The 11,381-nt window shown below is 63.8% G+C and overlaps 3 protein-coding genes across 10 annotated transcripts; 2 read left to right on the plus strand and 1 right to left on the minus strand.

Annotated features, from left to right (window-relative positions):
- Nucleotides 1-204: 204 nt before the first annotated feature.
- SYNGR2 (synaptogyrin 2) lies at nucleotides 205-2,404 on the minus strand. Its single transcript, NM_001318453.2, has 4 exons — nucleotides 2,270-2,404; nucleotides 1,729-1,966; nucleotides 1,415-1,554; nucleotides 205-1,343 (listed from the first exon to the last, which is right to left on the minus strand). The coding sequence occupies exons 1-4, from the start codon at nucleotides 2,369-2,371 to the stop codon at nucleotides 1,146-1,148; spliced, it is 678 nt and encodes a 225-aa protein (NP_001305382.1). The 5' UTR covers nucleotides 2,372-2,404; the 3' UTR covers nucleotides 205-1,145.
- Nucleotides 2,061-9,128, plus strand: TMC6 (transmembrane channel like 6). 6 transcript variants are annotated; one of them, XM_015295553.4, is made up of 21 exons: nucleotides 2,061-2,663; nucleotides 3,306-3,391; nucleotides 3,513-3,631; nucleotides 3,717-3,845; nucleotides 3,956-4,114; nucleotides 4,197-4,296; nucleotides 4,367-4,463; nucleotides 4,551-4,805; nucleotides 5,032-5,222; nucleotides 5,293-5,437; nucleotides 5,598-5,753; nucleotides 5,900-6,075; nucleotides 6,186-6,267; nucleotides 6,562-6,659; nucleotides 6,795-6,890; nucleotides 7,220-7,295; nucleotides 7,478-7,611; nucleotides 7,843-8,019; nucleotides 8,134-8,212; nucleotides 8,335-8,412; nucleotides 8,647-9,128. In XM_015295553.4, the coding sequence occupies exons 1-20, from the start codon at nucleotides 2,076-2,078 to the stop codon at nucleotides 8,404-8,406; spliced, it is 3,015 nt and encodes a 1,004-aa protein (XP_015151039.3). In that variant the 5' UTR covers nucleotides 2,061-2,075; the 3' UTR covers nucleotides 8,407-8,412; nucleotides 8,647-9,128. The 6 variants fall into 6 exon arrangements, 4 of the variants coding, with proteins under 4 accessions (XP_015151039.3, XP_040505804.2, XP_040505805.2 ...); XM_040649870.2 differs by having other exon boundaries at nucleotides 5,906-6,075; XM_025141663.3 differs by having other exon boundaries at nucleotides 2,549-2,834.
- Nucleotides 9,129-9,310: 182 nt separating this feature from the next.
- Nucleotides 9,311-11,019, plus strand: LOC422090 (uncharacterized). Of its 3 annotated transcripts, XM_040649516.2 has the most exons (4): nucleotides 9,311-9,435; nucleotides 9,817-10,351; nucleotides 10,479-10,615; nucleotides 10,699-11,019. In XM_040649516.2, the coding sequence occupies exons 1-3, from the start codon at nucleotides 9,398-9,400 to the stop codon at nucleotides 10,611-10,613; spliced, it is 708 nt and encodes a 235-aa protein (XP_040505450.1). In that variant the 5' UTR covers nucleotides 9,311-9,397; the 3' UTR covers nucleotides 10,614-10,615; nucleotides 10,699-11,019.
- Nucleotides 11,020-11,381: the final 362 nt, after the last annotated feature.

Below are 11,381 nucleotides of genomic sequence, written 5' to 3' on the forward strand. Positions count from 1 at the left end.
GCAGCAGCAGTGTGTGCTTGCTGCTGGTCACACGGCACTGATGTTGCTCAGGCTGTCCTGAGGAGCAGCAAGCCTTGCTAAAAATAGGTGCTGGCGTGATTGTTGTTGATAGCACAACAGGCACCAGCTCCACAGCTCCCCCCTGGAGCCCCCCCAGCACACAGCAGAGGGGAAGAATGCAGTTCTTCGGAGGAGAAACACAGGTGGTGGCTAGGTGAAAAAGTTTATTCCATCTCTACAGTGACAAAGGCATAGTTGAATATCAGCCCCAGCAGCTACAGCTCACATACCTCACACCGCTGCTGGGAACAGCTTCACAACAGGCACAGCAGCACACAACCTGAGACAAGCCACGGCCCACGAGGAGGCACAGCACAGCACCCAGCCTGGGGACAGCAGCTGCTGAGCAGGGCACGGCTCAGATAGCAGTGAGCAGGGCGTGGGGAGACCCCCACAGGGTTCAGTGGGAGGCAGACACAGGGCCTGCAGCTGGCAGGGACGTGCTCTGGGGGAAGGGAGCTGCCCTGCCCAGCACCCACCTCTCCCACAGATCCCAAACTGTTGAGTGCCAGCTGCTCCCATGCAGGCTCTGGGGAAGGCACAGCACAAGGGTGCATATTCCGAAGATGAGGCTTTGGCATCAAGCTCAGCCAGCAGCAGCTGAGGGAGGGGAGGAAGGCACGCAAACCCAGTGGCAGGCAGGAGCTGGACTGCACCGTGCAGCTGTGCTGGGACAGGTGCTACAGCACTTAAAGGTGGCACCTGGGGACTGCAGCCAGTGGAGCTGGCCAAGGCAGCAGCACCGGGAGGGAATGAGGGGTGCTCACCATTGCTCCCCCAGAGGCACAGCAGTGGGGCTGGGGCTCAGCCATTCCAGAGCACCAACCTCCCCCCCCCCCCCCCCCGGAGGAGCTGGCTGTGCACAGCAGGTCCTACTCAGCCATCACTGCTTCACAGCAAGGAGCACACGGCCCCACCACGGGCACCAGGCCCTGCCCTCTGCCCCAGCACCCACCCAACCCCAGTGGTGTTCGCGCAAAGCAACCGTCACCCTCCTGCCCCCTTCCCCGTTCAAGTCAGAGGTCCCTCCCTTCCCACCCCACGAGAGTAAATTGCACTTGTACAGCCATCCCTGCAGGCCGGGCTCAGTACACCGGCGGCGGCTGGTAGCCCTCGGTGGCATCCGCGGTCTGGGTGAAGGGCGGCTGCTGGTAGCTGTCGTGGCTGATGTTGGGGTAACTGGAGTACGGCGTGGAGACCTCTGGCGAGGGGTCGACGTAGCTGTGCGCAAAGTCCTCCACCCCCATCTTATACCGCTTGTAGGCGAAGGTGATCAGGAGGCCCTGCGGAAGGCAGAGCCCGTCAGGGCCCGGCGCTAAGCAGAAGACCCCCGCGGAGCCCCCCCGGCACTCACCCACGAGAAGATGGAGAAGAAGCTGAAGGTGATGGCGGCACGCGCCGAGTCGGCCACGATGCGCACGTCCTCATCGTGCGTCCAGGCCCACTGGTTGGTCAGGAAGCAGAAACCGACGAACCAAAGGAAGGTCCAGAGCCCTGCAGGGGGAAGCGGGCGTGAGGGCTGCATCCTGCCACTCCCAGAGCCCCGCCGCTCCCCGGGGCTGGCAGCACATGGCCTGCAGGCACCGTGCCAGCAGCAGCTCCCTGCGCCAGGCACCGCGCGGCCACGTCACGGGACGGCCATTGCCGGGAGCCAGGCTGAGGCCGTACCCGAGAAGCCGAGGTCGGCCAGCACCAGGTACTTGCGGTCGGTGGCGTTGCTGATCTGCGGGAAGTAGACGTCCACCATGAAGAAGAAGATGCAGGCCAGGAAGGCGAGCACGCCGATGCCGATGCCGTAACGGCAGGCATCCTCGTTGCGGTTGAAGACGCAGTAGAGCTGCGAGGAGCTGGACGAGTTGGTGTAGCCCTCCCCGACCAGGCAGGCGAACACGATCAGGGCGAACACCTGCGGGGCGGCAGCGGCGCCGTCAGGGGGCGGCCCCGGAGCAGAGGGGCCCCGTCGGGGGCCGCCCGCGCCCCGCACCGCCCCGGGCTCAGCTGAGCGCCCCGTGACTATGGCCGGGCGTGGGGGGAAGGCCGCGAGGAAGGAAGGAAGGAAGGAAGGAAGGAAGGACGGGAAGGGAAAGGGAAGAGAAGGGAAAAGAAAGGCCGCGCCGGGCCAGGCCTCGGAGACGGGAGGGAAGGGAAGGCCGGGCTCGGCCGCACGGCGCAGCACGCAGCAGCGCAGGGCCGCCCCGGCCGCACTCACCGCGCTGACGATGCGCGCCAGGACCTGCGGCTGCTGCACGAAGCGCAGCGGATCGAAGGCACCGCCGGCTTTGGCCGCCCCGTACGCGCCGCCGCCCTCCATCGCGCCGCCGCCGCGCTACGGCCGCTCCTGCGCGGCACCGCCCCGCGAGGGCCGGGCCGGGCGCTGCCGCCGCCGCCGCCGCCACCACCTGCTGGGCCCGCCCCGCCCCGCCCGGAGCTGGGAGGGGCTCCGGGGGTCCGGCGCCGGCCCGGCGGGAGCGGCTCCGCGCTGTACTGCGAGTTTGCCCCGCGGCCCGGGCTGCGTGCGGTGCGGCTCCCGGGCTCCGGCGGGCACCGCGCGGGCTCCGCTCCTCGTGACCGCCCCGCGCCGAGACCCGGCCCCGCGCCCACGGGTGCGGTTTGTATGAGTGTCCCGGCGGTACGGAGCGTCAGAGCGGCCCTGCCCCGCGCCGCTGGCTGCTGCTTCGTGCCTGGCACCGGGAGGCGCCCACGCGAGACGCCGCTGTGCCGTGCCCGCTGCCCCGGGGAGCTCCGGACGCGTCTGCGACGGCCGCTGGAACCGGGTGCTCTGCCGCGGGCGGTGGGGGAGCGCGGCGGATCGTGGCCCGGGGCCGCCTCCTGCCCGCAGCCTTTGTCTGTGCGGGGCGGGGCGGGGATGGGGACGGGGACGGAGACGAGGATGGGGACGGCGCTCGGCTCCGTGGGGCCGTCGGCGGCGGCGGCGGCCGGGATCCGCAGGGAGGGGGACGAGCTCTGTGCTCCGGCCTCGCGGGCTCGGGACCGGGGAGCGGCTGTCCCGGTGCACTGACCCGATCCGAGCCGGGCGCTGCGGGCTCTCGGCCCCCGGTGGCCGCGCCTCGACGAGCAGTCGCCCCGCATCCTTCCGTGCGCTCTCCTCCCTCCCTCCCTTCCTCCCTCCCTCCCTTCCTTCCTTCCTGTCTCGCTGCTCGCGCAGTGCCGGGCCGCGCGCCCCCTCAGCCCCGGCTCTGTGCCGCGGACGGGACGCGGGGCTGACGGCGGTGTTCGCTCTGCAGACAGCGCGCGGGGGACAGCGCGGCTCCGGGATGTCCCGACTGCCCACCGTCACTCTGCGAGTCCCTGAGAACACTGAGAGCGATGGGTGAGTGCGGGCCAAGCATCGCGGGCAGAACCACCCGGCCCGGGGCTGTCCCGGAGCTTCACCGCCCCCCCCCCCCCCCCCCCCACAGCCGAGTGGGGGTTTCAGCTTTGTGCCCTTGCAGCCGGGAGCCGAGCCCGGACAACGAGGGAGCCCTGCACAGCTCCTTCTGCCAGCTCATCGAGGAGCAGAGCAGCCTGGTGGCGGGGGCGATAGAAATGGAGCTGCAGGAGAGGGGCAGAGGTACAGCACGGAACTGCAGCAGTGTGGGGTGGGGACAGTCCTGCACACCTTGGCTCTCACCCCACATCCTGCCTCTCCTCCCCAGAGCCTTCGGCTCTCCTGCCCCCCCCGCACCCCATGGCCACTACTGGGCTGGAGCCTGAGCAGGGTGAGCAGCACCCCGGCTACGCCACCACCCTGCGCATCCTGGCCAACATGCCCAGCCGCACCATCGGTGAGTGCCACCCCTCCCTGTGCCCCTCCTGCCGGGGCTGTGCCGTGCTGTGAGCCCCTCCAGGAGCTCTCCCCACGGCCGCCCATCCCAGTGCCACGTTCCCGCTGCAGGGCGCAGCCGTGGGGCCATTCTCTCTCAGTACTACAACCGCACGGCGCGGCTGCGGCGTCGGAGCAGCCGCCCATCCCTGCAGCAGCTCAGCCTCACGGCACGGTCCAGCCTGCGTCACTATGACCTGGAGAGCGACCCGGCCCACAGCACACTGGCAGGTGAGCATTCCCCTGGAGCGGGGCTCAGGACGGACGTGATGTTTCTCACTGGGTGCATCCCGCTGAGCCCCTGTGCCCTCAGACAAGCAGAGCCTGCTGGAGCTGCTGAGCCTCCCACCTGCACAGCGCAGCCACATGCTGCTGGAAGTGCCTCTCAGCCTGGAGGAGAAGCGCAGCCTCCGGTAGGTACCTGTGGCCTTGGCTGGGCTCCCCCCAGCCTGGGCTGCCTCTGATGCCCCCTGTGCTGGGCAGGAGGCAGCTAAGCCAGAAGAGGAGCACCCCGGGGCTACGCGCCCACTCTGCAGACCCCACCTCTCCCTGTGCGTGGTGCCAGGACTGCATTGTGCTTGTAAGTCTGTGGCGCAGTGGCCGGAGCAGGTGGTGATGGAGGCTGTACAGCTGCGGGGTGCCCTCACTGTGTCCCCATCCTCCCCAGGGCTGCCGGACGTTCTGGTACAGGTTCCTGGCGCTGGTCCACACCGCACAGCCTTGGCACTATGCCTTGAAGCAGATTGGTGGCCGCTTTGGTTCCAGCGTGCTCTCCTACTTCCTCTTCCTCAAGATGCTCCTGATGCTCAACATCTTCTCTTTCCTCCTCCTCTTGGTTTTTGTGGTGGCCCTGCAGGCTGCCTATCCCCCTGCTGTGGCCAGCCCCCGTCCCTTCACTGGCCTCGAGTTCCTCACTGGAGCGGTAAGTGCTGCAGTGCCGGTGCCCTGCTGCTTGGGAGCTGCCCCCAGCCTGATCTCTGCCTTTGTCCCTGCATCTCGTGCCATGGGGATTCCCTGGTCCGTGCCCCATGCTGCCCCTACCTGGGGTACTGTGCCATACAGGCTGATGCTGACCCCGTACCAGGCTGGGCAGAGTGCTGCTGGCACCGGTGAGGTCACCACAGGTACTGTTGTGCATTTCCCCACAGGGCTCCTTCACTCACTCGCTGCTGTACTACGGTTACTACAGCAACACCACCCTGAATGACCCCTCCGCCTCCAGCCCCAGTGGTAACACGAGCCCCCCCAGAGCCACCCAGCTCCCATACAATATGCCACTGGCCTACGTGTTCACGATTGGGGCCTCCTTCTTTGCCACCTGCATCCTGCTGATGTACAGGTGAGCAACACTGCCAGCACTGCCTGGCTGCCCAGCACTGCTGCCCTGACTGCCCTGTTGCCTCCTGCAGCATATACCACTCCTTTGGGAAGAGCTACCGCGTGGGCAGCTCCACAGGGGTCCTGGCCATCAAAGTCTTCTGTGCGTGGGACTTCAAGGTGGTGCAGAGGCGTTCGGTGAAGCTGCAGAGCGAGAACATCTGCACTCAGCTGAAGGTGAGGAGCGGGGCTGCAGCGCCGCATGTATGCCAACCCTGCGCTGCACCTTTGTGCAGTGGCCCTCCAGGTCCCACCTGAGCAGGCAGGATAAATCCTTGCCTGAGGTGCAGACCCAGCTTATGCTCTCAGCCACCCTGGCTGCTCTGCTGTCTTCCAGGAGCTGCTGGCAGAGCAGCGGTTGCGCTCCTGCCCCCTGAGCCTCCCCCAGCGGCTGCGACACATCACTGTGCTCCTGCTGGCCTGGCTCCTAGCACTGGGCACGGTGCTGGGCTGCGTGGTAGCCGTGTACTATTTCTCAGAGCACATGCACGTGGTAAGCACAGCACCGGAGGAGGCAGAGCAGTGATGGCAGCCCCGCTGCACCTCCCTCTTGCTGTCAGCTGCTGGGAGCAGCGGGGCTGAGTCCGTGGCCGGCACCGGGAGCCACGCAGCCGTGCTGAGCCAGGCACTGCTTGCCAGGTGCAGCAGGAACAGGGAGCTGCAGCAGGCAGTGCGTGGCAGCAGGAAGGAGTCCTGCTGGCCCTGCCGCTCATCGTGTCACTCCTCAACACACTGATGCCCCACTTCTACAACCTGCTGGCAGCGTGGGAGAAGCAGGATTCCCCAGGGGCAGAGGTCTACGTGGCCATCTGCAGGTAGGGTGGGGAGCCTCCTGCACCCCAGGTTTGCTGCACTCCCCATCCTCAGGGCTCAGCCCTGTTGTGCCTGGGGCTCAGGGGATCCCATCCTTGCTCCTGCTCCCCAGGAACCTCCTACTGAAGATGGTGGTCCTCGGCCTGCTCTGCTACCAGTGGCTCAGCCGCAGAGTGGTCTGCTCTGCCAAGGAGGTTTGTGCCGGCTGGCAGTGCAGGGCTGAGCAGGGCGGGATGGGGATGTGTGCCCTGTACTGCCCTGGCCCAGGGAGTGCAGAGCAGGGCTGGGGCAGCAGTGTGGGCAGGAGTCTGGCAGTGGGGGCTGTGCTGGACGGCACAGTTGGCACCTGTGGTGGGGAGAGGGATGTAGGTAGCTGGGGAAGGGGTAGAGGGAAGGAAGAAGTCCCCCACCCTTCTAACTCCCCATGAAGAGCCATAGGGATGAGCAGCTGCACTGTCCGCCTGGCACTACCACGCTTCTGTCCCCAGTGCTGGGAGACGTGCGTGGGGCAGGACCTGTATCGCTTTGTGGTGATGGACTTCATATTCACCCTGCTGGATACCGGCTTTGGGGAGCTGCTCTGGAGGTAATGCGCCCCAGGAGGGCCCACCAGCATGGCCCCTCATTCCCCGTCTGCCTCAGCACACAGAGGCTCTGCAGCCGCCCAAGGGTGAAGGTCGGGTGCCCAGCAGCTGTCAGCAGAGCTCCTCTCGTTCCCCAGGCTGATCCTGGAGAAGAAGCTGAAGAGTAAGCAGAAGCCTGAATTTGACATTGCCCGAAATGTGCTGGAGCTCATCTATGGGCAGACCCTGACCTGGTGAGACATCTCCAGCCTGATGTGGCTCATCCCCTGCCAGCCAGCGCTCCTGGTGCTCGCCGCTGTGAGCCCTGCCACCCAACAGGTCCTGGTGTGGGCAGCTGCAGAGGCTGCACGTCCACCAGGGGTCAGTGAAACCTCTCCCGTGTGACCCTGACATGCGAGATGAGCCACCAAGCACAGGCTGTGCAGCCTTCTGGCACAGGACATTGTGTTCTTGCTCTTGTGAAAGACTGAGTGCAGCTGACACCGTTATCCTGGCACTCCTGAGCTCCAAATTACCCTCCTAGGCAGCTCAGCATCTCTCTCTCTCTCTCCCCCTCTCCCAGGCTCGGCGTTCTCTTTGCACCACTCCTGCCAGCAGTGCAAGTGCTGAAGCTGCTGCTGCTCTTCTACATCAAAAAGGTGTGACTGCATCTGCCTGAGAGCAGTGCCCTCCTTGCCGAGGGACAGAGATGCTGCTGGGGTCCCCCAGGTCTCAGCTCCCAGCTGATGGATGGGATGGGGACGTGAAGGGGTGCAGCTGCCTGCACTCACCCCTGGGGTCACACTGTGGGAGGTGACAGCATGCTGCTCCTTGCCTGCAGACCAGCCTGATGCAGAACTGCCAGTCCCCCAGCAAACCCTGGCAAGCATCTCATATGAGTACTGTCTTCATCACACTCCTCTTCTTCCCATCCTTCTTGGGTGCAGCGGTCTTCGTGTCTTACACCATCTGGTCGTGAGTACTCATGGGCACAGAGCCACCTGTTGCCAGGGGCAGTGCCTGCAAGGGTTAGGGTGCAGAGCAATGGGATGAGACCCTAGCCCAGCTGATGGGGCCCAGCCCTTGCACTTCCTGTAAATAGGAGCCAGGGCAGTGCCCTATGCTGGGGGCACTGCCTGGCCACTGCCCTGCGCCCAGCCATCCACCCAAAAAGCAGCCTCAAACTGACTCGCTCTGCCTGCTCAGGGTGAAGCCATCAGAAACCTGTGGCCCCTTCCAGGGGCTTCAAACCATCTACCAAACACTGAAGGTCTGGGTGGAGCTGCTGGAGGAGTCCAACCCCAACATCGCCTGGTTCAGCTGGATCCCACAGTACCTGGTGGAGAACACCATCTTCCTGTTCTTTCTCACTGGGGTGGTGCTGTGAGTATGAGGCTGAACCCTGCACACACCTTTCGGGTTCCCCCCACTGCTTCCAAAGCCCTGAATAGGGACCTCAGCCCCAGTGACACCGTCCCTGCACACCTGTCATTGCAGAGCCATCATCTACTTGAACATCCATGTGTTGAGAGGGCAGCACCGGATCATCCGGCTGCTGGAGGAGCAGATTGCCAATGTGTGTGAGCTGCGTGTGCTCTGAGCCCCTGTCCCTGTGGCTCTGGGCAGTTCCCAGCCCCGGTGGCTCTGGGAAGAGCACATCTCACATGGCTGCTCACTGCAGTGTCTCTGCTGTTACAGGAAGGGGAGGATAAAAGATTCCTCATTCGGAAGATTCGCTCCATTTATGAGCATAAAGAGCACTGTGCTTGATGCCAGGTGAGGCCCAGACCCAGGAGAGAGTGCTGGGGGTCGGCAGGGATGGGGAGTCACTGTGCTCCCCTGCTCCGTGCTGGAGGGTGGGAGTAGCACAGTGCCAACTGGGGAGGGACTGGGACAGGGAACTGGGATGTGGTGGGGACAGGGAGGGCATCATCCCCACTGTCAGCATGCAGCAGCGCTCTGCCCGCTGTGAATGACCCTCGGGGCCTCACGGGGACTCTCTCCTTTCAGTGTCACAGACCCAGGAAGGAGCAGGGCAGAATGGGACGGCAGGGACTGAAGCTGGCAGCCGTGTGGCACTGCCCTGGGAGGGGAGAATTGCTGCTCTTGGAAGTGCTCTCTTGAAGCAGCCCAGGACTGCTGGACACAGAGATAAGGAGATAAGAGATAAGAGCCAGGAGCACAGCCCTGCTGCACAGCTCCATGGGACCGGCCTGCACACATAGCTTTGTTTACAAACAACTCTCCGTCATGCAAACTGCCCGGCCAGCCCGGAAAGCAGCACCTTGCAGCCCGTTGGGATGGAGGTGGTGAAGCCTTCTGCCTCGTGCAGGACAGCAGCACGGTGCGTGCGATGAGCGGGGCCGTGCAGCACGGCGGGCTCAGAAAGAAACCATCGCTCCCCAACGCTGCGCGGGCGGAGAACAAAAAGGCTCCGTTCGGGGCCGTCGCCTCTCTGAAATAACCATTAAACGTCCCCCTCTGGAGCCTCAGCAGGACGATGTGTGTCGCAGTGCCGTGGCACCGGCAGCCCCTGGGCACTCGGCACCCGCTGCTGCTGCCTGCATGGGAGAGATAAGAGTGCAAAAGGCACAGCTGCGCACGACCACGGCCACGGCCACACCTCCGGGCGGAGTGCCCGTTGTGCTCGTTGTGCTCGGCGGAGCCGGGACTCAGACAGGAACGGGGCTGCGCCCCGACTGCTGGGTGCCGCAGCACGGTGGGGGGTGGGCTGGTAGGGGGCGGGGGGGCGGGGGGAACCATGTCTGTGGAGTCGCGACCCCTCAAGAGGTCACTCAGGTACTGTGCGGAAATGGGGCTGGGCGCACCGGGGGGCGGGGGGGGGCGGGGATGGGTTATGGGCGGTGGGAGGATCGGGGGGGGTCAGGACCAGGGGGTCCAAGAGTTGGGCTGAGGGTGGGGGGTAGGACAGGACTGGGAAAGGGCTGGAAGCGCTCGTGGGGGGAGGCTGAGAGGGGGTCAGGGGGGGAGGAGGAGAAAGGTGAGACCAGACGGCACTGTGCGGCCGGGGCTGGGGGGTCCAGGAGGAGGGTGGGCCCGAGGGGCTGTAAGAAGGCCAGGAATCGGCCCAGAGCGCTGTGAGACCGGGTCAGACGTGGCCGGGTCAGGGAGACGCCCGAGCCTTTGCGGCCCTGCTCATGTGTGCTTTTCCCGTGGCAGAACAGGGACTCTCTACAACACCAAGAAGGCTAAACTTGAGTTTGGGGTCCTGGGGGCCATTCGCAACACCAGAAAGGCTCAGTGGGCTCCACGCCAGGCAGTAAAACAGCCCAACAGCCAACTGCAGCGCTCAGCTTCCTGTTTCTGTACTGCTCACAGCCTGCAGGAAATCCGTGAGTGTGTGTGCAAGTTCCGTGGCACAATGCTGGGCTTTGAAAAGCAGCCCCAGTTCTGCCTGCGGGTCGGGGGCCTGGAGGGCTCCTTCTATGAAGGGCAGAAGGAGCTGAGGGAGTACTGCGAGGCGCTCTACCTGCCCCAGCCCACCAGCATGGAGGTGGTGGGCACGGTGGATGACGTGCCCTGCCTGGCCACGGGGCAGCAGCTCGTCATCCTCGTTGCTGAGGGCGGGGAGGTGTACGCATACGAGGAGGAGACGCTGCACAAGGTTGCCAAAAGTATGCAGGAGTTCATGGAGATCGGGCTGCAGCACCTGGGGAAGGAAGTCTACCACTGCGGAGAGTGGATAGAGTCACTGGTGAGCTGGAGGGAGTGGGTTAAAGCCAAGGAGAGATACAGTCTGACGGCGGCGGGGTGTCTGGGTCTGTTACGCACTGAACCCACCGCACCCGTTCCTAACTGCTCCTGGGCTGCTCTCCCAACAGGATGAGGAGGAGCGGGACAAAGACCCAACGATCTGGCAGCTGAGGCAGAGCGCTCAGCACTTCCTTGAGGCAGGAAAGGATGAGTTCCACCATCTGCTGGACTTGCTGGAAAACAAACCTGTTGTTGCTTGTTGAATGTGTGTGTGACAAGGGAGGGGCTGGGGCAGAAATGAGCTGTGTTGCCAAGTATTCTACCTGCTTTACCTGTAAACACCTCCAGGGATGGTGACTCCACCGCCACCGTGGGCAGCCCGTGCCAACACGTCATTGCTCTGAGAGAGGTCCAGCCTGGAATCACGTCAGGCCACCACCTCTCATCGTACTGCGTTTGCCTGGAAGCACAGAATAAGGCTCACCTCGCCACAAACTCACTGGTCAAGTCTCCTCTAAGCCTCCACCAGATTAAACCTTAATAGATTTGCCCTTAAAATTGCACTTTTAAATGTTTTTAATCATTGTGTAAGACTGTGTCCCGAAAAGGGATTTTCCTTGCAAACAAAACTTGTTTTACTCAAATATTAAAGATTTTAAGTGTACAGGATCATGACTCGTTCTTTTTTACTTACGTTAAGAGCGTGACAAACGTTTTGTTCCGCTGTGGCGCTTTCAGTCTTATCAGGAGGGGCTTTTCCAGCTTCCTCATCTAAGTGGTAACAGAGCCAAGAGGAACTTCAAGAATTACTTTGTGCAGGCTGTTCAGTGAAACTGAACCTGTCCTCATGTCAGGAGAGGTGACGGTCAGGGAGCCAGGGCTGTGCCCCTGTACCAGGGTCAGCATGCTCCAGCTGCCAGCAGTGGGCACTCCCTCGTTTAAAGCCCCCTGAGCATTGCTTGCTGGCTGGGCACAGCAACTCGCTCACTCTCCACATACAGGGCAAGGGGCAGAATTAGAAGGATACAAGC

The sequence above is a fragment of the Gallus gallus genome, chromosome 18 (genome assembly GCF_016699485.2).
Source record: "Gallus gallus isolate bGalGal1 chromosome 18, bGalGal1.mat.broiler.GRCg7b, whole genome shotgun sequence".
NCBI classification, from domain to species: domain Eukaryota; kingdom Metazoa; phylum Chordata; class Aves; order Galliformes; family Phasianidae; genus Gallus; species Gallus gallus.